The following is a 24,752-nucleotide window of genomic DNA, read 5'->3' as shown; positions in this document are numbered from 1 at the left end:
TGCAGTTACTGTGTGTTAAACAACGGATTTGGAATCTGGGAATTAAGCCCCATGATCAGCCACATAGTATCTGAGTGACCATAGGCAAAAGTCATTCAATCTTTCTGGGCTTTAATGTTTTATATCTAAAATAAGGGAAGAACTAGATTTCCTACAAATCCCTCTAACTTCAAACTTTTTTATTTTTTTTTTAGGTTTTTGCAAGGCAAATGGGGTTAAGTGGCTTGCCCAAGGCCACACAGCTAGGTAATTATTAAGTGTCTGAGACCGGATTTGAACCTAGGTACTCCTGACTCCAGGGCCAGTGCTTTATCCACTGCGCCACCTAGCTGCCCCTACTTCAAATTTTTTGACTTGATATTTAGATCCTAAATTTACACTATCCCAAACATTCATTACAATTATTCCTATAATAGTTATGTACTGATATGGTCTGAGATCACTCTCCTTTTCTTATAACTGCCCTGTCTCAACTCATCATGAGGTAATAAGGTCCTGCAACAAGGTAGTAGCAATGAGAAAAGATAGAATAGAAGAGGACAAGAGCAAGAAACATTTTGGAGGAAAAGTAGAAAGAACTTAAAGGCAGCAATATTAAGAATGCTAGAAAAGATACTGGAATAAGAGGGTTTGGGGCTTGAAATTCTGGTTCTACTACTTAAACTACAACTGTGACCTTAGGTTACAATTCATTTTTCTAGGCTACAATTCCTTCATCTATAAAATAAAAAGGATAAATTAAATAACCAGAGGTCGCTTCCAGTCTAAATCTAGATCTTATGAACCAAAAGATAATTTACCTGTATTATAGTGAAGTCTGATGATGAAGGATCCACACGGTTTCCAACTCCTTCTCTAGTCACCTGAAAGAGTAAATGAAAGGTTACCTCACAGAAAATAAAAATCATACCTTTGTCATCAGATGTCTAAGACATTAAAATTTTATGAGGAAAAAAATCCTCCAGCGTGTTATTTCCCAGACATCTTGGGCCACACTAGAGTAGATATGAATCAAAATGGCAAAGGAAAATGACATTACTTTCAATTTCTATTTTTTCTGTTGTAAGATTGCAAATTAAAATGTAACTTAGTAATTAGACACTTTTAAAATTCAAGATTTAAATGCATTAAATCTGAGGTTCCTTCTACCTCAAAATCTAGGAATATCTAAATCTAGGGGAAACTGCTAAGAAAAATTCCAAATATCTTCAGTTTGTGATAGGTGAGGGGAAAGAAGGGAAGGAAAGAAAAAGCACTCAAGGTATTACTTTATTAATGTGAAGGCTCTACAGCATTGGAAGGCAAAAGCTATCTTCCCATGAACACATAACTAATCTGTGTTATGTAATAGTTCTTTTTTCTATTTTCTAAGGTTGAAATGTTAACTGGAGTTACAAAGAAATATAGATGCTGCAAACACAGAAATGTTGATACAAGTCTCAAAGAAGAAACAACACAGTCCCATTACACAATTTCTATTTGCTCACTTATTCTCAGCTGTAAGAATGCTAAGAATTAACCTTTTTTCCCTTAACTCTGAAGTATTTAAACTGAATCCTATAATTCAAATTCATTACAGTTTACAACTGAATATGGATCTTACAAAAACTGTTAATTCCAGTATAAAATGTTCACACCAAGATGATCAGATGGTCCCAAGGCTGCCAAAAAAGGATTCTTGTTGAAGTATTATCTAATCAGTCCAAAGACAATTTTACTATGATGCAGATAATGTAGTAAGTACTTGAAAGGATTAAACCCATCTCCCTGCCAAATATGTAACATATGATAAAAGGTCAAAAATTGATCATGGAAAGTAATTTCAAGCTATCCTTTACAATTAAGCTCTACATAAGTTTTAAATGGACATCATTTTTCTCATTTCCCACAAATTTTTAGTCCCCAAATTAAGTCTTTATTGACAATGATAACAATATCTATTTGATTTAAAATACTTTGATTCCCCATGGGTAGGAGATGCTATAGCAATGCTTCTATTCTATGAATTTTAAAAATGTTTTGGTACATTTCTGAGATGTTTCCAAGTTACCTACAGTATGTTCTGTAAGCTGATCTGGAAGGTGTTTCAATTCTGCATCAGCATTTTCTTTACTATCAGACAAGGAGTCAAGAATATTATCAGCACTGTAGTCTTCACCACAGTCAGCAGCACTGCCATTATCTATTTCAGTCTCATCTAACACACTAATATCCATCATGTCTATATCCTGCAAGTTATCCAAACTTGTTTCATTGTCCTCCTGTAAAAACAAAAAAAGTATATATAATAGCTACTTGGACTGAAATGTAGAACTAGTATATTGTACCACCAAAATGATTCCTCTTACCTGTCCATCTCCAGAATCTTCCTCTAGTCCATTATCTTCAGCACCCTCTTCCTCTGGCTTACGCCCTAACAACAGCATAATTGTGAAATATCATACATTCTTATAGAAATTCTTTTCTCATACCTAATTCATCTTTTCAAAAACTAGAAAAGACTTAACAATTCAACTTCTCTTAGTAGAATTCAAACTAAGAATGAATTTCATTAAATATTCAAATTCTTTTTGCTGTGCAGTAGTAGTAGTTTAATATTAGTTATCACTAGAGTAACAGCTAAAAAGCTTGCAAACTCAAGTTCTGTGAGGGTTTTAAAAAATAAAATCGGCACTACCCTTTAATCTGCTCATAAAATTCTTGTTTGACACCAACTGTTTCCAAGATCCTAAAAAGTTCTCTAAATCACAGTGAAACCTTAGACATCAAATTCACTGCATCTTATACAAAGTACCACAAATGTTTAAACAGTCTTAAAAACAATCACAATAGGGTAGGTCCCAGGATTAGGGTAAAACAATTGGCAATGGGGGAGGAGGGGGTTAAGGCAAAAAGGGAGGAAAGAAGGGCAGGATGAGACATACAACTAAATGTATCAACAAAAATGTGATTAAAATCACTAATTATATAAACATAAGCAATTTTCCTTCAAAATTGTCCACAGTACTGTACAGCTGCCTTTGTTATTCAAAGGAAAATTAGAACACTTATGGAGAGGATAAGAGGGGAGGAAGGAAATATGCAGGTCAAAAAAGATTTAAAAATGGAGGGGGGAGGCAACTCACCAGATATAAGAACAAGAAAGTGAGTTCAATTGCAATATTTTATCTTTCTAAAGAAAGGGAGTTTATTCAAGTTGCTGGAATGAGTCCAATTGTGGCCCACAGTTTCCAAAAGACAATATAATTTCTTAACAGAATAATGAAGGTCTTAAGACAGTCATGTTAAATTTTAACAGAATTGGACCTAATCAAAAACGCATTTAAGATATCCAGCATCACCCCATCATAATGCTTTTAAAAATTTCTATTTCTAACCTAGAATATTAATATGAACTTTTTAAGAAAAAAATTAAACTCTGAACAGTTTTGAGTCATTCAAAATTTTAATTGAGCCACATCTAGGCAGAAATTTGAAAAACTTAGATATCCAAGTTTTGTTGTATTCCAGATTCTTACTTTAAGTGCTCATAAATTTGGCTTGAATATTGAATTTTACATTCAACTGCATGAGAAATCACAAATCATACTGAAAAGTTTCAGAGCTGCATAATAACCAAACTTCTGATTAACATCTGACCACAAGCATTATTTAAATTTCCCCAGGACAAATGAAATTAGCATTCTGCAACTATTCAGTATTCTCTTCTTCATAATCAAGTGAAAATTGAAAATAGGGATTTTATTAGTATCAAGGAATCCCAATAAACATTTGTGAAGAGCCTACTCTGTGTACTCTGAGTTCCTAAGCACCAAATGGTCCCTGCTGTTAAGGAGAGACAAGGTCTAAGCATATAGAAAAAAAAATGTCCTGTTTGGGAAAAAATCAGAAAAAAAAAGACTTCACGTAAAGGGATGGTGCAAGGGAATGCACTTCAGAAATGAGGAACCATCATTCCGAAGAGGAGAGTCTTGTGTGAGAGACAGTAAGACAAAGACCCTAGTTTGTGAAGCAAAGGTTGGAAAGATAGCTTGTGAGGGCTTTAAATACCAAACAGGACTTTCTATTCCTTCAGACTTTACCATAGTGGAGAGACTTGGTCAGAAATCTGCTTTAGGAAAATCACTTTTTTTTGGATTGGTGGTCCCTGTGTGAAAAGGGGAGGAGAGGGAAGAGGAGAAAAGAGAGGAAGGAAAGGAAGAAGCATTTATTAGCCCTGCTCTGTGCCAAGACCTATGCCAAGTACTTTACCAAGATTATTTCTGTTGAACTTCATGATCTCCCTAGGACACAGGTGCTATTTTATTCTCATTTTACAGATGAGGAAACTAGGCAGACAGAAGTTATGTTAAGTATCCACGGTCACACAGTCACACAGTTTAAGACTGAAGACACATTTGAATTCAGGTCTTCCTGACTCCAAATCCAGGAGTCAATCCACTGAGAACATAGAGTATAAGTATGAAGTGCTAATCATGGAAAATTATTGGTTATGTGGAATAAAAGAATGAGGAAACACAAGGCTGTAAATCTGGGGGACTAGAAGGACCACAATGTCCACAAGTAAAATAGGAAAATTAGGAAGGGTAGTTGGGGGGGGGGGACGATGAGTTGCTTTGGACATAATGTATCTGAGATGCCTATGGGGATGTTTAAATTTGTTATGACTGATTCTTTTTAAAACCAGCTAATTTTTAGACCTTACAAACTGTCAAAATTTTAGCTTTTTAGAAAACATATCCAATTTTACAAGGACTTTAATCCCTATAAGAATTCAACTTCCAAAGACAGCTGTAGAGTTATAAAAAAAAATGAAACTAATCTAAGTTAAAATTTTGTATAGTATCAGCAATAATTTTCTATTCTGACTTTCTAAACAATGTCCTCCACTGCTTGTAGTAGAGTCATATTTTATTAATAATAGCTGCTTTTTTATTTCTTCCCAAGAAAATGAACACCTCAGTGCTTGTACACAGAATCTAAGTTCTTTAGTCTTTCTAAATTTCATAAAAGTGATAACTTAAAAATACATACTAAGGTCCTGTCTTATTTATAAATTCCTTAGTACAATACATGTACACAAACAAAAGGAATCTTTTATTTTCATAATGATGTCATAATATTTTATACCATAATTTAGGTGAATGGGCTAATAGTGTTCAGTTGACTGCCCTGGATATGACCTCTCAACAGCAGCGCCACCTCAACTGCAAGCAGTGACTCAAAGGAAAAGATGGATTTTCCACAAACACTACATGAATACCTAGAAGAAATGAAGCAAGAAATAAAAAATAATAATAATAAAGGAAATAAAAATTGAGGAGCAAAGAAAAAGGAGAATAAATAGTTCAGAAGATAGTGGTAAATCTTACCCAAGAAACAGAATCCCTGAAAACTAGAACAGATCAAACAGAAATCAATGACTCTGTAGATAGCAAGAAATATTAGATCAAAATCTAAAGACTGGGGTGGGAGGGAGTAAGCTATCTGACATCATAAGCAACTAATCTAGAAAACAGGTCAAGGAGGTCTTAATATAAGAATCATTGAACTCCCTAAAAGTCATTTTTAAAAAGCCTCAACACTACATTTCAAGAAATCATAAATGGAATGTGACTGATCTATTAGAACCAGAAACCAAAACAAACAATCCAAAAACATAAAGTCCCAGAAAAAATTATAGGCAAAATTATGAATCCCCACCTTAAATAAAAAAAAAATACTGCAAGCATCCTGAAAGAAGCAATTCAAGCACCAAGAAACCAATCAGGATCACACAAGACCTAGAAGCATCTACTATAAATGAGAGGAGATCTTGGAACATTCCAAGAAGCAAATGATTGACTCACAAACAAAAATAACTTACCCTGCAAAGTTGAATACAATCTATAAAGGGGACAAAATGGACTACAAGGGTTTCAAGCTTATCTGACATAAAGATTAGAGATAAAGAAATTATTTTGAAATACAAACACAAGAAAAATGCCAATACTACCTATATCAACTTATTTATTCAATGCCAAACCAAAATATCAAAGGATCATTTTGTAGAACTAGAAAAATAATAAAATTCATCTGGTCAAGCAATATGTCAAGAACCTCATGGGAAATTTTTTTTAAATAAAAAGTGGACCTAATAGTACCAGATTTTCAAACTTAAGAACACACAACTTAGCTATAAAAAGGGACATTATAAAAAAAAAATTAGAAGAACAAGGTGAAAATTACCTTTCAATTCTATGACCAAAGGACAGAATTATTTAGGATAAAAATGGAAAATTTTGATCATATAAAATAAGCTTTTGCACAAAGAATCCAATGCAACAAAGATTAGAAACTGTTAACCGGGAGGGGGACACCCTTGCAACAAATTTTCTCTGAAGGTCTCATTTATAGGATCTATAAGGAACTGATTCAAATCTATAAGAGAAAGAGCTATCTGACAATTGATCATGGTCAAAGGATAGTAACATGCAATTCTCAAGCTATCTATAGTCATGAAAAAAATGTTATATATCATTAATCAGAGAAATGCAAATGAAAGTAACTCTGAAGCTCTAGTTCACACCCATCAGATTACAGATTAGCAAGTGTACAAAAAAGTTAACTGACCCGTATTGGAAAGAAAACAAAACTAATACAGTAGGAGCTGTGAACTGATCTAGCTATCTATGCAAACAATTTGAAACTGTGCCATAAAATTATTAAATTGTGAGTATCCTATGACCCAGATATATCCCTATTAGGCTTAAACCCTGAAGAGACCAAAGAGAAAAAGGGCTTGTATGTGCAAAAACATTTAAAGCAGTTTTTTTTTGCCATAGGAAAAAAATGAGGCAGTGTGAAATGATTCAAATGAGAAAAATAACATATAATAACTGTAACACTGTAATGACAAAATAACAATTTTTAATAACAACTTAATAACTCTATCAATGAGTATACACAATTCTAGAAGACCCATAATGAAACATGCTACCCAAAGATGTGAAGGATTCAGGGTGGAGAATGAGATAGTATTTCTAGGATTCAGTAAAATTAAGTAATGTTTTCCTCATTATTCAGTATTTGTTACAAGGATTTTATTCCCCAGTGGAAGGGCGAAGGTCAATAGAGAAAAAAATGTGTGATTAAATAAAATATAAAATTTGCTTTTGGGGGAAGAGAATGATTTTGTTGAGGATTTGAAGAGGGAAAAGAGAAGGCATAAAAAATACACCAATAGAGAATGAAAGGGTAAGACCTGCCATTCTCATACTTACTGCATGAGAAGTATATAAAAACAGGAAAAAAGTAGGAGAGGAAGCAGACTTTTGATGGAAGTTCACTCATGAAATGGATAAAGTAGGGCTGAATGTATACCCATCATTTGGTGTAAAAATACATCAAACAATAGACAAACAAGCAGGGATGGAGGTGGGGTAGTTTGAAAAAAAGGTTAAAAGGGAAGATAATACCCAGAGGTGAACACCCATGAGGAAAATAAATTTGATAATGTACTGAGTGGGAATGAAAGGGTAGATTAAAAGGGAAAAAAAATTTATAATCTAAGAGGCTACCCACAGGTAGCAGAACAAATTATGGTATATGAATTAATGAAACAATATTTCACTATAAGAAATGACAAAAAAGATGACTACAGAAAATCCTGGGGGTGGTATAAACTGATAAAAAGTGAGTAGAAACAGAACAATTCACACAAGGACAATACAGTAAAATAACTGGTTACTGTTTTGACAAGAGTTCTTGCCTTTCAATTAGTTTCCTAGGGTACATATGGGGAATGTACATATGGGGAAGCATATTAACTACTCCTAACCAAGTCCTGAGGTGAGTGACTCAAACATATATTATTTAGGGGCATGGTTACTATGTTGGCTCATTTGCTTGCCTATTTTATTTGTTACAAGGGTGTTTTTTTTCCTCAGCTTTTAACTAGGGAGAAAAGAGTTGGGATTAAAGATTGTTAGAAATAATGTCCAGGAAAAAAAACTGGGTAATGGAAACAATTTTTAAAATGCACAGGCAGGAAGGAAGAGGAGAATGCTTAGAAAGAAGTACAGAGTGTACAGTTTTGAAAATAACAAAACTTTCAAGGTTTTTTTTCAAAAAAAGCAGTATGAAGAGTTGTTTCATATACAATCCTCTCATGTTCTTCCATGTATAGAGAAATATTTTAGGTCATAATAAAAAAAATTTATTTTAGGTTTTTGCAAGGCAAATGGGGTTAAGTGGCTTGCCCAAGGCCACACAGCTAGGTAATTCTTAAGTGTCTGAGACCGCATTTGAACCCAGGTCCTCCTGACTCCAGGGCTGGTGCTCTATCCACTACGCCACCTAGCTGCCCCATAAAATTGTAAAAATATGTAGGACTTGAACAAAAATGTTACCATGTAAAATCAACAATAGGGTATGTTTACATAATAACTCTGACAGGAAATTTAAAATTCCATAAAATGAAACATAAGTATCCTTATCCAAATAATCACAGATTTGTTAACCTGCTCTTCTCATCAGTCCTAAAATGTAGCATAATTTGGTTAGGCAAAGGAATGTGAACAATATTTTTTGATGATCCAAAGTACTGGCAAGTGTTCTTATTGAAAACACTATTTTCAAAGGACTAGTTAGTTAATTCACATCTTCATGCCTAATCAAAATGACTAAAATTTGTTTATTCCTCGAACAGTAATAAATTGACCTCTGAGCTTTCTCATTTGAACATTAGCAATATAAATTCCACCTTCCCCAACTATCTCAAAGATATGGTCAAGGCCAACTGAAGATAATGCAAGTCAAAGTACTTAAGTTATTTAAATGCTATAGGTATATAAAAACTTTTCACCATTATCAAGAGTGTATTTATTGGACTATTACCTTCAGTTTAGGAGGAAAAAAAACACATTATCTTATTATGTAATTTTGCTATCTCTTATACTTTGTTTTTTCCTTAAGGATGTGATTCCTCTCATCACATTCAACTTGGATCAATGCATACCATGGAAACAATGTAAAGACTACCTTTTGTGGGGGGAAGGAAGCAAGAATAGGGGTAAAATTGTAAAACTCAAAATAAATAAAATCTCTCTTTAAAAAAAAAGTATATATTGGGGGCGGCTAGGTGGCACAGTGGATAGAGCACCAGCTCTGGAGTCAGGAGTACCTGAGTTCAAATAGGGCCTCAGACACTTAATAATTAGACACTTAATAATTATGTAGCTGTGTGGCCTTGGGCAAGCCACTTAACCCCACGGCCTTGCAAAACAAAACAAACAAGAAAAAAAGAAAAAGAAAAAAAAAAGTATATGTTAAAGACTGAAATCAAGTACACCGGTAATATTATAACCCTGCGGGCAATTGAAAGCACCTGCTTGGCTCTCTGCCTAATTCAACTAAGTACTACTCTAAGGTCATTAAAAAAAAAAAGAACCATAAAATCAAAAATACATTAATCTGAAAAAGAAAAATAGCCAACATGAACACAGAAAGGGAGTGCTCTGCCTTGGGCCGGGCCCCTGACACTTCTATTTTGAGGTCACACACATACCTTTGATACACCTCTTGGGGATTTTCTTGCTGGCGGCTTCGGATGCAATCTCAATTTCTTCCGGGTCGCCCCCTTCTTCCTCAATCGCCTATCAAGACAGTAGTTCCACAAGAGCGAGTTAGCGGGGCCTCCCCAGCTCTGCTCTGCCGGGCGGGCAGGGAGCCCAGGAGGCAGGGGGGCAAACTTCACGGTCACATTCCCCAAACGGCTCGCACTGCTCGGCGGCCACTGGACCCAAACCCGGGCCCTTCCTTTATACGGAAACGAACGCAACCCGTTTTTTCCCCAAAGTTCACAGAAACCAACAGGTTGTCCCAACTTTGTTTGTGTGAGCGGAGGGCGCCGCCGGGGGGGAGGGTGGGGGGCGGAAGGTGAAAGGGACCCTTTGGCTGCTTCCCTCCCTCCAGCCTCTCGGCTCCCCGGGCCCCCGGGCCCCCGGGCCCGTCCCGGCTCGCTCGCACCCTCACTCTTATTTTTGGAGAGGAGCGCTCAAGTTAACAAGGATTGCCCGGTCGTGGGGGGGGGCGCGCACCCCTTTTCGCCCCAACTTTGAGTACGCGTGCGCGGCGAGCGGCTCACGCAGCGGCCCCGTCGCCTCCACCCGCCCCCTTCCACCCGAGCGCGGGGGCCCCGGATGTGCCCCGGTCCCTCACCTTCTTGAGTCGGTCCATCAGGACGCTCTTGTTGCCGCCGGCGTCCAGGTTCCGCTTCCTCAGCTCGGCCCGGAGGTCGATCACTCGCAGGTCGCTCAGCCGCCGGGTCCCGGCCTCCGAGGAGGCGGAGCCGAGACCCGCCGAGCCAGATCCCAAATCGCCCGCCCCTGACAGAGCCTCTGCCATCCTGGACGCTCTGCCTTCGCTGCCCACCTCACCCACGGCCGCGGCTGCGGCAGTTCCGATCACAAAATGGCGCCGTTTGCGAGGAAAACGCACTAGCCTGCCTCCTTTCCGGTTACGCATGCGCGCCAACCGACTGGGCCTTTTTTTCCTCTTCCCCGTTCGGATAGCGTTTGCACATGCGTGCGGCGGGACTGCACGCAACCGCCCACGAGACACAAAGTCGTAGCCTTGGCCCCGCCCCCTCAGCTTGTGCTGCGCATGTGCACCGCTGGTGGAGGGCGGGCGTTGACTCGGGCTGTGGGCGCCTGCGCACCTCCGCGGTGAAGCTCCTTCCATCCCTCCTTCCTGGTTACGGAGCGGTTTGGCGCATGCGCCTCGAGGCAGACGGGGGGGAGCCTCCCGAAAAAGAACCACCTTCTCGGCGCGCGCGCAGTGACGCCACGGGTGGGGGGAGGCTGGTGCCGCTCCCTCGCAGGCGGCGCCATTTTGTGTTCCTAGCTGTGGCAGTCGCCCGAATCGTGCGAGTTGGGCAGCGGAGGTAGGACCCTTCGGGATGGCGGAGATTCTGTCAGGCACAGGCGATTCTGGTTCTGTTTCGGCAGGGCTCAGCTCCGCCTCCTCCGAGACCGGAACCCGGAGGCTCAGCGACCTGCGAGTGATCGATCTCCGGGCCGAGCTGAGGAAGCGGAACCTAGATAGCGGCGGCAACAAGAGCGTCCTGATGGACCGACTCAAGAAGGTGGAGCCTCCTGGGGCCTAGCCGTGTGTGAGGGTCGGGAGCATAGATGGGGGAGGGGGCCACAGCGGCCGGGTCGCCATAGCCGCGGGCCTCGCCGCGCAGGCGCGTTGGGGGGCTGGGCGGGCCCTCGCGCTCCCCCCGCCCCGCCCGCTCTCGAACGGGGAGGAGAGGGAGGGGCTAAGGAGCGAGTGCCGGCGGGGGAGGGGGCCGGGATCCGCTAGGCGGGGGTGGGGTGGGGTGTGGATTGCCCTGGGGGGAGGGGCGTGGAGAGAAAGAATCCACTCCGGCTGTCATTGGTCGTCGGGGGTAAGAGCGGAAGAACTTGGCGGGGGGAGTGCGGCGGCTTCGCCGCCCGGACAAAAAAACGGTTTAGAACTTTGAGGTCTTGGAGGAGAAAGGAAATAGGAGGTGAGACGGCCCCGCGCCTTGTGGGAGTTTGTATAATCGATTTGGGGCGGGGGGCTCAGACGCAGCTCTAGTTCCTTACTCAAAGTGCAGCCCCGGGGGGAGAGAACCCAGTCGGGGTCCCGGAGGAGGTGGGGCCCAGGGATGGGATTTTCGGACTTGAGCAAAGACCAGATGTTAAGGGCAAGGGGCTGGTCTTGGCAGTCCTCCATCCTAGCAATGCTAATACTTGGTAGATATACTTAATAAAATGTTTATTGAACTGAATCTCATTTTACAGGTGAGGAAATTGAGACCCAGAGAGGTAAAGTAGCTTCTTAAGTTCATAGAGCTAGTAAGTAGATCTACAACATAAACCCTAGTCCATCTCTAGTGCCAAACTGTATACTGTGCTGCCTTGTCTCCGGAGATTTGAGAGCCCATCTTTTTGTGTACTGTGGGCAAAGTAATGCAGTATGTCTGGAGCAGAGGGTTCACGGGAGGAGGGAGTAAGTACCTGAGAGGAGAGTGGAGTCAGATTGGGAAATTTCCCCAGTGCCAGTAAGAGGAAATTGAACTTTACCGGGGCAATAAAAAGACATTGCTTCTTTAAGCCAAGAAGGCTGGTGAGATCTACTTGCAAAATCTCTTCCCTCCTCCATGGCAGAGGTGATAACACCTTTTATGGTTTCATGAGCTTTTGCGACATTGTCTCCTGTCCTTCAGCCATTTAATGGAAAAAAACCACCATTTGTGAGCCCTAACTGTTCATAAGCATTAGATGCCACCTAGGTGCCAGACACTGTTAGGCACTGGGAATACAAAAATAAAACAGTGCTTGTCTTTTTAGAAGTTTAGATTCTATTGAAGGGATGAGATACAATATGTATAGGAGTCATCTTAAAAGTATTTTGTGCACAGCAACACTAGTTGGACTGGACTTTGAGATCAGGAGATAATTTTCTCATCAGTAGATAAATGATTTTTTAAAAAAAAGACACTGAACTTGGCCTTCTGTAAGTAACAATTTATGGTGAGAAACAATAGTAGACTCAAACAATGCCAGAAAGATGAGACAGTATTGTTCACATTTGAAAGGTAAAAAGCATCCAACTTACCTTAGATTGAAATGGAAGATAAAAGAAGTAGATACAAAGATTAAAAAAAATATATAACTTCATTTCAGAAGTTCAAGAAGTCTAGTGCTGTTAGATTAGATCACATTGGAACACATCTTACAAAGCACAGAAATTTTGTAACTTCTTTCATATCCTTTATGTTAACTTACTTCATATGGGGGGGGATGCAAGGGTACAAATTTCCAGCTTTTGAGGTGGAGAGGAATGTTCATGCAATACCCTAGGTCAACTCAATATTCTTCTGTTCTTAGAGGCATTGATATTTTTGTTTCATTTTTAAAATTGGGCATATTGGTCTGATTCACTTGGTTGCTTCTCAGTGGGAGGTAGGATACTTTGACAGTGTTTTCTTTCCAGGGTAAACCTAACACTGGGAAAAATTCATCTTATGAGCTAGGCATTGGGGACACAAAGTAAAATAATGATAGCCAACATCCATGTAGCACTTTGAGTTTGTAAAGAATTGTACATACATCTCATTTGAACCTCAAAACAAACTCTGTGAGGCAAATATTATTGGTGGTATTATTCTCACTTTACTGATAAACTTAGAGAAATTAGGCCATACTACTGGTTAATGTCAGGTGGGATTTAAATCCCGATATTTCCTCAGTCTTGATTTCAGTACTGGTTCCACTAAGGAGACTTAATTCTCTAAATCAAAACAAAAAGCCTTCTCCCTCTAGGTTCTACAATTAATTTTTTTATTTACTTTATAAATTATGACACACTTAACAAACCCTACTCCCAAATCCATTACTATTAAGCAGTAAACTAGTTTTTTTCTTACAGGTTTTGAATTACTTGAAACTAGCCAATTACAAATTACTATAGTCCCATGGTAAATATTGTATGTAGTTCTCTGCAATTTTACACATAAAAAAAAAATAACAATATGGGGTTTGATTGCCGTCAGTAGAATTTAGCTGACAGTATCTGGTCTCAGGCATAGATTGAACGTTTCCCTTACTTTACAGTTAATCGTGGAATGTCAGTTGGAGGAGAGAGACCTCAACAACCATCTTCCCCAACCCCTAAGTGAAAGGATTATATATAATGATATACCCTACAAGGTGATTTTCCTGACTCTGTTAGAAGACTCCACAGGAAGGCAGTGGCTTTTGATTTGTCTCTGTCAACAAGTGGGAAAAGGTCTGGCTTCAGAGTCAGGGAGACCTAAATCTGAATCTAGACATTTCTTGACCCTATCACTCAACTGCTTAATGCTTTAGGCAAGTCTCCTTTGAAAGGAAGCTGCTGACTAGAATTGGTAGGGCAAATTTGCTCAGCTGGCAGTTCCCTACAACACTGATTAAGTAACTATATCACTTTGTATCATTTTTATTGGAAAAATTTGGATTGATGTTCCATCTCCCTCCTTGTAGGCTCAACTGGCCAGAAAAAAAATTTTTTGCCAAAAGATTTCTGTCTAGGAAGCAGAATTACCCCCCCCCCCCCATAAAAGCTTAGAAGGTTAAAGGGCAATTCAAACCCTCTTCACATCTTTAAGTAGAGAGCTTCCTTTTATTTTAATAGCGCTTCATTCCAATTCTGCTAGATTAGATAGATAGTTGCAAGGAATTTTAAGTAATGTAGTTCAGTTCCCCTATTTTACAAATGAATAGCTCCAATAGACTTGTCTTAAAATGATTTTATATAGAAATGTTGACTATAAGCTAATGAAATTATTTTTGATTAGATACTATATTCCCTTTTAAGACTAGTAATCAGGAACTTTTAAATTTTACATGTTAACATTTTTGGTTAACATGTGCTCTGTTTCTAATAGGCAATTGAAGATGAAGGAGGTAATCCTGATGAAATTGAAATTACATCTGAAGGAAGCAAGAAAACAACTCCAAAGAGACCCAGCAAAGGTATTAAATAAGTCATAAAATACATTTAATCTGACCTTAAGAACCAAATTCAAACTGTTCTTGCTTCTTTCCTTCCAGTGTGCTTTACTTTTGTGTAAGAATCTTGCTTCTCTGATCAGAAGATTGATGTAGTGCTTAAGTGAGGTAGTTGAGTTTTGCCACTTTGCCTATAATGCGTTTGGTTTCCATGGTATCAGAGGTACTCAGAGGAGTAGTAAGAACAAATAATGCTAAGGATGATTCCCTGTTGCATTTATTTTCTTCACTAGAACTGCCAGTAAGCCCCAGTGCCCTTAGGAATTTATATTCCCTCTCATATATGAATTAATTGCTTTAGCTTAACAAAAAAAATTTTCCCTGGTAGACAATATAAATAAGATGTTTGAGAGCATTGAAATGGCTCTACATAATGATGTAGACTTGTTTGAACTTCAGCTATTTCAAGAATGAGCCAATTAAATTTATTCAATAAACATTTATTGAGTACCAGTTATGGCCAAGGCCTTGTCCTGGCAGTAGGGATGTTAGAAAGAAGATATGATTCCTCCCTTGCCAGTGCCTCCAATCTCTTCAGAAAGGTAAGTTAAATAATCAGTTGAATCTCATTCTCAGATTTTCCTAATGTATTTTAAATCCACTTTATATACTCATCACTATGTATGTACATGATCTTTTATATAGCCTTCCTAGAAAATTATTGAATGCATATTATCCATTGATTTGTGCCAGAAAGGTACTTCTGGCAAATGAAACAACTTAGTTTTTCTGTTTAAATCAAGAGTACAAACCATTATAATAAAATTCTGACCTCTGTGTAAAGAAACCAGTCTAAAACAGCTAAATAATGAATTTTTAATTTTGGGAGGTGAATTTTTGGGATGAATGATTTCTATTAGCAAATCATTGTTTTTCTGTGCAAAATTGGGTTTAGAGTGCTGCTGATTTAAATGTTGCCCTAAAATCTTTATAAACTAATTTGTATAACAAACTTTTCCATTTTAGAACTTTGGAATTACAAATTTCACATTAATAAAGCATAGTTTAGTGAACTGTTGCCGTCATTTAAAGGGCAGGTTTAGCCTTGTATGTTTAATGATATGTTTAACATAATGAAACGTAAGCCAGAGGCAACATTTTTGTTATGGAATATTTAGTCATCAGCATTGAGATGTCAGTTCACTTTCTGTAAACCAGGTAAGCACTGGAAGGGTTTAAGGAAAGTTTTTCTGATAAGGAATTAATGACCAGGTTGTGTGGAATAGATAGTGCTGTAAGGAGGGCCTTGAAAAGCAAACTCAGACTTAACTTGGACTATAGGATAGTTAAATCATATTCATTTTCTATTCATATTTACTTTCTCTGTTGCTTTGAAATACAAAACCACATTTTAAATGATTTTTATAGCTCCTGAAAATTGGGTATACACATATAACCTAACCTGCAAAATGATTTTTCACAGTTGCATTGTTCCCACACCATTTTGGATGATGACAATAAGTTAACCAAGCGTCTATTTTGAAGAATAAACTCAAATGAAGTTTCATAGACTGCTAGTCATTTTAATTTATTAAGAGAGATTTATGTTTAGATTTCACTGATCCATAGTAGGCAGTATTTCAGTTCTGACCTATATGTGTAAAAGATGTGTCCTTACCTCAGAAGTTCCTATACTAAAGAAATCACAGGTCCATTCCCTGTTTAACCAATTGAGGGAGTTCTGTCCCTTTGGAATCTGAAAGGAAGATGTTGAAAGGGGCATTGTTAATTTGTAATAAATGGGAGATATGTATATAAAATTGTCAGCTAGTATATAGACTCAAGTGAAATAAATGTTATCAACTTAAAATTTAACCTGTTATATTTGGTCAAGATTTAATTAATTCACACTTTAAACCTTGAATTGGTGAGTTTTAAGTCTCACCTGCACTTGCTGTGGTGTTGCCAGACCAAATGATTTCATAGGCCTTATACAAGTCCGCAGGCTAGACATTCCCCACCCCTGCACTAAAGTGATAAAATTTTGTTAGATTGCCCTTTGAAAAAATATTAAAAGTTCCCACTTGTATGTACATGTCATTAAATTATATATGTTCTGATAAACCTTTATTATGGTTTTTCATATTACAAACTTATTTCAGCAGGAAGAAAAACAGAAGAAGAGGGTGCTGAAGATAATGGATTGGAGGAAAATTCTGGAGATGAACAGGTACATAGATTCTGATTGAAGGTGCAAATTAGTAGTTAAGCATTTTAATCCAAATACCTATCACATGCTTTTCCCCCCCCTTCCCCCCATTCTTCTTCTTACAGGAAGATGTTGAAACAAGTTTGGATAATTTTCGAGATATTGACATGATGGATATCAGTGTCTTAGATGAAGCCGAAATAGATAATGGGAGTGCTGTAGATTGCGGAGAGGACTACAGTGCTGATAATATTCTTGACTCCCTATCTGATAGTAAAGAAAATGCTGATGCAGAAATGAAGGAATTTCCAGATCAGCTTACAGAACATGCTGTAGGTAACTTGGAAACATCTCAAAAATGTACCAAAATGGTTCTGTGGCTGCGTTATTTTGGTAATCCTAAAAACTACCATCATTGGTGGAATACATCTCTTAAGTGTGTGAAATCCAATTGTTTTTAATGACCAATGAAATAGAACACTGGTACATGACAATAAATGCAAAACATCCCCAAAGTGGTCTTGTTTTGTTCAAAAGTAACATCTTTTAGCTAAATGCCTCTCTCTGTTTGTGTGCTATCCTTTTATATACGACGTTAAATTTTAATAGAAAATCATTTTGAAAGTTGGGCCAAATGCAGGCCTACATGCCACCATAAGACTGGAATAAAAGACATGTTCAAGATTGAGTTTTTCTTACATAGTCCCTTGGATTGGGGCCATAATTGTAGCTGTTTTAAGCTTTACTCAGTCAAAGCTTGTTTCATTTTGGAAACATAAAATGGGGGGATTAAATAATGGTGGGAAAAAGTATATCTTTGTCTCCTGGCTATTCTGTTAGATTTGAATCTGATAGTATTTGAGGTAGAATTACAAAATTGAGGTGGAAGGGACCTTGAGACATGATCTCATGAGACTTGATCATTTTACAACTAAGTTGACTATATACCCAGAAATTTTAATTGTTTGCTCAGTCTTGAGGCAATAACAGAATAGGAACAAGGGTCCAGTATATTTTCTTCACTACATCACTGGCACATAAAAGTGAGGCACACTCTATTGATCTTTCACACAGAATGGAAGGCAGTCAAAAAAGAGAATGTGGCATTTCCTATGGAAGTTAGGCATCTTTATATATTAGTATATAAAGGTGTGATTTTAGAAACAAATTCTACATTATTGCAGTGAGTGTTGTACCCTTCAGAATTCATTTTTTAAGGTTCCTTTCAATATGCTGCCTTTGCCCAAATGGAACTTCTCTTTTGGAAATGCCTTCAGAGCCTGTCATGTGCTTTGGAATAGCCTTCATTTTGTCCAGTCTTTGTACTTGAGTGTTGGAATTAATTTTAGGAAAAGATCCAAAGTAATTCAAGTCTAGTGAATAAGGTAAGTGGTCAGGACAAATTTGTGCTCTTTGGGGGTTCAAAGGAAGTGTGAACATGAAATGATACACGTTTTCATATCTGACTGAAAAATTGGTTCAAAATAAGTGTTGAGGAGTGTTAGGATTATCACAATAAAAGCATTACCTTCTGAACTGTCTGCTTTGGCAGACTTGATTAGGAATGTTCAATGTCATATGAAATATTATATATTTTGGATAAAGAATTTTGAGTGGTTCTTTGAACGCATGGTTTTAGTATTCCTTTTGAGTGATAAAATGTTTCTTTGCTTATCTTGCAGATGGCCGACAAGGAGAGTGTAAACAATTTAGATACTTCATCATCTGACTTCACTGTGGTGCAGGTAAAATTCTTTTAACAATTACTATGAGTTCAGATTGTGTCGTACAAAGTATTTTCACAAGTAATATTTATTAAGCACCTGCCATGTACCTTGAGGAAATAAAGACAAACAACAAACATCCATACCTTCAGGAAATGAAATTCTCCTTGTGAAGACCATATGTACCCAAATGGTACTGTGGCTGCTTTGTTTTTGAAATTCTAAAAACTACTAAGGAACTAAAATTGTACTTGGAGAGATAAGTATTTATTAGAAAAGGTCTGAGGTAGGCAGTGGCACCTTGAAGAAAATTAAACTGTATAAAGAAACTTAAAGTTAGGGCAGCTAGATGGTACAGTAGCTAGAGTACTGGCCCTGGAGTCAGGAGGATCTGAGTTCAAATGCAGCCTCAGACATTTAATAATTACCTAGCTATGTGATCTTGGGCAAGTCACTTAACTCTCCTCCATTGCCTTGCAAAAAAAAGACAAAGCATTTAAGTGAGGAGCATGACAGTTGCAGGCATATGGAATAAGGGAACAGTCCAAAGTAGGCTTATTGAGCTAGAACAGCTCTTGTGTCAAATGAAATAAGAATATGTACTAAATCTCAAAAGGTAGCCTGGGTTAATAATGTCACAGCTTGGTATCTAAACAAACAAAACTTGAATTGCTTGAAGTCAGGACTTTGAGACATTTTATGATTGATAAACCATGCAACGAGTATTGTTACTTCTCCATATCAACATTGTTTTCTTTCCCTTTTACGATGAGTTATTCTCTTGCTGCTCTTTAGTTCAAGGGATATATATTGACCCATCTGTAACAGATAGGAAAAAATAGTCAGCTCTTGCAGATCTTATTTTTTTCTATTTCTGTTCCCTAATTATGCCAAAGCATCTGCCCCACCCCTAAAGAAGTGATGAACCAGGAACCTAACTTTTTTTTTATCAATCAAATTAGATGCATTCCATTCTGAATTGGAAATTGGCAAAGGACAAGGGGGTTTAAAATGTAGGTTCAATTGATCTTTACAGAATATTTTCATTACTTATAAATTAATAAGGATTTTATGATCAGTATGACAATTTAATCAAATGTGATTTTGAAACATCTTCCAGAATCCCAAATAAGATTAGTAGTTTCGTTTGTAGCTTGACTAGATTTGATCTTATGATGCTATCATTTTTATTATTATTATTACTCTTGCAATGTAAAACAGAAAAATGTAACTTCAGGTCAGTTATTCATGCTAATTCATGCTTACAACTTGGCTGTGGGGATCTTAATTCAAGTGTGATTATGGTAGTACTGCATAATTCCTATATATAAACCAGAGGGACTCCTTTTTCCCTGATGTCACATGGTACCTGTGTCTATTTCACCAAGATAATAGTTTGAAATCCAAACATGTGCGCGCGTGCCCCCCCCCCTTTGAGGCTTTTTAAATTACATTTTTAGTTTTTAGACTGGCACTTTGCAGCACTGAAAGAGGAGCTTCACAGTAAAAGTAAGATACAGTTAGAACTAAAAGGGAACTTAAGATATCAGCTAGTCTAGCCATCTCATTTTCTAGATGAGGAAACTGAGGCTGAGAAGTCTCCAGAAATGTGAACTGAATTACCCATAATTCAACCAGAATCCAAACCCAGATCTTCTGATTTCAAATTCAGTTCTCTTTCTACAACATCATAAAGCAGGAAAACCTAAAAGATACCTAGCTCACCTTTGGGTCTTCATAATAGAATTTTGTTATTTTGTTGGACATGAATTCTCAGATCATCAGACATGCCAGTTCTCAAATGTAAGTACAAAAACATATCCTTAAGGCATGTAGAAATATTGTTCAAATATTTTGCATATTTGATTATCTGCATTTCTAATCAAATGAATTATCGTTGGCTGTGGTTTCAAAAATACCTGAAAAAGCCTATGACTAAATGAAAGAATAGCTTAAATGTACAAATTCAGTTTAGTGTTATTGAAGGCCCAATCTCCAAAATTTGGAAGAATGGGGTGCTGAATGGTGATTAGATTACCTGCTTAAGAGTTTTCTTCCTCCAGGTGAACAATTTACCTTACCTGGATCTTTAAAACCATTTTTGCTTCATAATTTTTGTTCTTCAAAATTGTAGTTTTGCCATTCTTCTTTAGTATTTTAAAAAAAACTATAGGTGTCATTCGTTTGGCAATGTCTTTTTTCTTTTTTTTTTGTGTTACAGGAGATTGAAGATCCATCCTTGGAGCCAGGTACTGTTAAATCAGAAACCAGAAGCGAGGGTTTGAAACCATTTCAATTTTCCACCTACTACATTTTAAATCCTTAATTTTTATCAATGTTATTATTTCCTAGTAATTACCTTACTATGGTATTCAATGTTCTGATGGTGGACAATCCCAATCATACCAGGATCATAGAGATTGGAAACCCAGTCATATCACCAGATCTGTGAAAGTGGAGTGTTTATCATTTTATATCACAATGTCTGGGAAGTGAATTATCCCATTCAGTTTGATAAATATTAATTAAATGTTGTAAAGAGTTTGCCTTACTCTTAAAAGGTTGTACACACCAAAACAGATCTTGTGATATTGTGCAATATCTTTATTTGATAGTTTTGATTAAATAGTTCAGGCAGTTTAAAGCTGTTATGGGGAACTAAATTTAAAATACTAAGAAGTAACTGGATTCCAGAAGAGGAAAGATTTTCTTCATGAAATGTCAAAACAAATACTGTTCACTTTCTGGACTGCAAATAATACTTCTGCACCGTTGGAAGAGTTTCGGGTTATCATATTGGACTGTTCTATTAAAAGAATTTCAAAAGAAATTTCGAAATTGAGCTGTCAGTGAATGATGGTACATTCAGTTATACACGTTGGACTTGGAAGCTAAATTTTGAAGAGCCATATATAAACAGCAACATAATGAAGACTGTCAAGAATCAGCCAGAAGGTTTTTAGGGGTTAATCTCTGGGATCCTTTTCACTTCCCTCTAGGTTGACACATTCTTAATATACTAGACTTTTGAAATGCAGGTAGTTTTAAACAGTATAAGTTTGTGTACATCAGGGTTTTCCAATCTCTGTGTAGCTAGCAGTTCTCTTCGTGTTAGTGTGGCAACTGTGCCAGTTCCGCATTTGTGATTGCTTTATTTCCCTGGTAATTAAACCTTGTGCCATTCTATTCCTGTTAAATCCATAGAAAATGAGAAAATACTCGACATTTTGGGGGAAACTTGTAAGTCTGACCCACTAAAAGAAGAAGGTTCCGACCTGGAGCAGCCATTTTCACAGGATGCAAGTAGCGTGGGGCCAAACAAAAAGCTTGCAGAGGAAGAGGACAATTTTGACACTGCTCATCCAGAGGAGGATGCATTAGATTTGGACAGCGAGTCAACACAAGCAATTGCCAGGAAGGCAGAAAAGCACTTAGATGTAGTGAAAAGGGAGAAAAGCGAGCAGAATGTAGATGAAGAGAAAATGGACTCTGACACTGTAGTGGTAGAGAACCTGAATGATCAGAATAGCAAAGCATCAGAAAATGCAGAAGTTTCTAGCGAGGAAGCCCAGGAAACTCCAGAGAAAGTCTCAAGTCCTGAAACCAAAGATAGCAAAGAAGACGTTAAGAAAAGTGAAGATGAAGCTAATAATGAAGATTCATCTGCCACTAAAGAGTCCTCTACCAATGAGGGCGGTGATCAGAAAATGAGGTTTGTTTTTTCTCAGTTCTAGACCAGATGCTATCTTTTTTTCATTGGTCATTTAATGACACACATAAGCTGTTCTCTTCAATTGGCCAGCCAGACTGATGAAATTGTAACTTATTTATAGAAAAATCTGATTGGTTTCTTTGTGTGTTTAAAAACATTTTATAATTTTTTTCCCTTTTCTCAACCTACTATGGTTGTTTTCTATAATCTTTCCTAGTTAGCTTTAATCGAACAATTAATTAACTCCTAAGAGTCTGACATCTTAGTTCTTGGGTCAGATTTCCAGTGCAAGTTTGCCAGGTATCTTTCTTTTATTTCAAAACTAAATTTCTGGTAGGTATGCAACTTTAGCACGTATAACATACTTTTTTAGTTAGTTTTCTGTATGTTTTTTCCTTGCTTATATAACATTAACTTTTGTCTCTAGCTCTATTGAAGAGGACTCAGATACCAAAAGAGTCTCCAAAGATGAAAAAGGTACAGTGCCAGATTGGATATAGCAGTCTTTCTTATTTCAGTTGTGGTTATAGGATTTACTTGTACCTCATAATAAATTCACTGTTACAGAAATTTGTGCTTTTCTTACCGGGGAAGGAATTTTTCATATTTGATTGACATTTATTTCATAGACTACCCCAGGTGAGAAAACTCCATCCCAAAGGGGTTAGAAGGGACCATATTCAAATCTAAATTATACAGATCCAGAGCAGACTTAAGATCTGATTTTATAGACTAGAGAATTGAGGTACCAAAAAGTTGAGTGTTTGCCCAAAGAAGCAGAAAGTTGTGGACAAGAACCAGAATTTCAACCCAAGTCATTATTGTTTAGAATCTTGGAGGTCTTCTAGTCTGACTTTGACCAGTACAAGAATCTTCTCTCTTATTTGAGAGGTGATTATTTGCCTTTGTTTTAAAATATCCATTGCAGGGGCAGCTAGGTGGCGCAGTGGATAGAACACCCGTCCTGGAGTCAGGAGATCCTGAGTTCAAATCCAGCATCAGACACTTACTGGTTACCTAGCTGTGTGGCCTTGGACAAGTCACTTAACCCCCTTGCAAAAAACCTAAAAAAAAAATAAAATATCCAGTGCTGGGCATCCCACCTCCCACAAGGACAAACCCATCTAACTAGAAAATTTGAAGCATTTCTCTTTATATCCAGTCTAAATTTACCCGTTTTGAACTTTTACCTAATGTCCTATGGAGTCAAGGCATATTTTCATACTTCAGGGTTAAAATAACTCTTTGTTAGCAAGAGGCTATTAAGCCACACATTTTAGATTTTGTACATTTTTAGGTGACTTCTCAGCTTAAATAGCTATGGTGAAAAGGAACTGTGATAGTAGACTTTGAAAATCCATAATTAAGAAAACCAAATGTCCTTCACATTGAAAAAAAATTCTAACATCAAATAATTCTGGATTATCTAGTATTTGGATTATCCAATCCTATATTAGTGCCATTAATTGAAAATATCTTTATTGTCTGTAATTGCTGGTTAATGTGTTAATTTGAGTGAAACAGTTTCAAGAAAAAGGAATACACTAGAGCAAAGCAACAGGGAGTGACATTCTAGAGAACTTTCATATTAATATTGTGTTTTCTCATTGACTTGAGCAAAATGGGTTTTAGTAATAACTGAGCGTGCCTCTTCTCATCCTTTACAACTCCCTTAAAATCTTTTTTGTTATATGTTATTGCCGTCTAAAAATTGTTTGTGTCTGTGTGTACATGTGTTTTTATGTCCTTTAATCTTTCAGAGTTTCCTTTCAGAGTTTAATTTTTAGAGTTTCCCAAACACTAACTGTTGGCTGCAACTTTCTTTCAAACCAGGTCATGCCACTAGCAGTTGTGGTAGAAATTTTTGGGTTAGTGGACTTTCTTCTACTACTAGAGCTATAGATTTGAAGAATCTTTTCAGCAAATATGGAAAGGTAAGAATTAAAGCCTTTATAGGTTGTATGGAGTATAAAAGAAGTTGAACTAATTTTTTTTTTGTTATAATCACTCCAGGTTTTAAACATCTAAATGAATGTTTATTTTTTCAAAATAGTCTGGGTCTATGATATATTTTTATAATCTTGTTGGCAAGATTTCATCCTTAGAGTACTTTTACATTTGATTTTTTCTTTAATAGCTAAAAGTTCTTTGGAGCTACATCCATATGGTTGGGTAATCAAGTTAGGTAATAATATTTTACGGGTGCATTAATGTTTGACTGGAATAATGAGAGTTTTCTTCATAGATGTTTTCTGCCAGCATTTCTAATTTTGAACCATGAGAACGTCATTGAAATTTGTATATAGAGAACCTCAAGGTTTTTAAGAGTCCATTTTTGAGTACATGAGTCTGGCTATGTTAATCACTTCATATTTGTGTGTTGTGTTGTTCACTTTAAATTTAGTGAAAGAGAATGTATAAAACAAAACTTTGAAAAAATTGAAAACTTAAGTAGTCAACTTCATATTTCTTTCAATGAAAGAATAAAGAATATCCCATTTAATATATGTGATTTCCAAGCCAAATTGGGGAAAGCTTCTTCCTCTGTCCTTTTCAGGATTCTTTCAAACTCATTATAAACTTGTGTTCTTCAAATACTCAAGTCC

At 37.3% G+C, this 24,752-nt stretch overlaps 2 protein-coding genes across 10 annotated transcripts in view; one reads left to right on the top strand and one right to left on the bottom strand.

Annotated features, from left to right (window-relative positions):
- Positions 1-11,012, bottom strand: part of LOC141500580 (scaffold attachment factor B2-like) — a 37,254-nt gene extending 26,242 nt beyond the window's left edge. The window contains exons 1-5 of one of the 2 annotated variants that reach the window (XM_074203885.1): positions 10,201-11,012; positions 9,548-9,635; positions 2,349-2,413; positions 2,055-2,261; positions 801-863 (exon numbers count right to left, since the gene is read on the bottom strand). In XM_074203885.1, the coding sequence (XP_074059986.1) occupies positions 801-863; positions 2,055-2,261; positions 2,349-2,413; positions 9,548-9,635; positions 10,201-10,722 (945 nt within the window). In that variant the 5' untranslated portion in view covers positions 10,723-11,012. The remainder of the gene's footprint in view (positions 1-800; positions 864-2,054; positions 2,262-2,348; positions 2,414-9,547; positions 9,636-10,200) is intronic. The other variant, XM_074203886.1, reaches the window with a different exon arrangement.
- LOC141500581 (scaffold attachment factor B1-like) overlaps positions 10,805-24,752 on the top strand; it is a 35,742-nt gene continuing 21,794 nt past the window's right edge. Inside the window, exons 1-10 of one of the 8 annotated variants that reach the window (XM_074203889.1) lie at positions 10,805-11,125; positions 13,626-13,721; positions 14,438-14,525; positions 16,667-16,731; positions 16,836-17,042; positions 18,393-18,455; positions 20,656-20,683; positions 21,639-22,146; positions 22,574-22,623; positions 23,980-24,080. In XM_074203889.1, the coding sequence (XP_074059990.1) occupies positions 10,940-11,125; positions 13,626-13,721; positions 14,438-14,525; positions 16,667-16,731; positions 16,836-17,042; positions 18,393-18,455; positions 20,656-20,683; positions 21,639-22,146; positions 22,574-22,623; positions 23,980-24,080 (1,392 nt within the window). In that variant the 5' untranslated portion in view covers positions 10,805-10,939. Of the gene's footprint in view, positions 11,126-11,397; positions 11,835-13,625; positions 13,722-14,437; positions 14,526-16,663; positions 16,732-16,835; positions 17,043-18,392; positions 18,456-20,655; positions 20,684-21,638; positions 22,147-22,573; positions 22,624-23,979; positions 24,081-24,752 lie in introns of those variants that run through there. The other 7 variants (XM_074203888.1, XM_074203892.1, XM_074203894.1 and 4 more) reach the window with 7 other exon arrangements.

Source organism: Macrotis lagotis, chromosome X (genome assembly GCF_037893015.1).
Source record: "Macrotis lagotis isolate mMagLag1 chromosome X, bilby.v1.9.chrom.fasta, whole genome shotgun sequence".
Lineage (NCBI taxonomy): Eukaryota > Metazoa > Chordata > Mammalia > Peramelemorphia > Peramelidae > Macrotis > Macrotis lagotis.
Note: the sequence above shows the minus strand (reverse complement) of the source record. Positions and strands in the feature narration are given on the sequence as shown.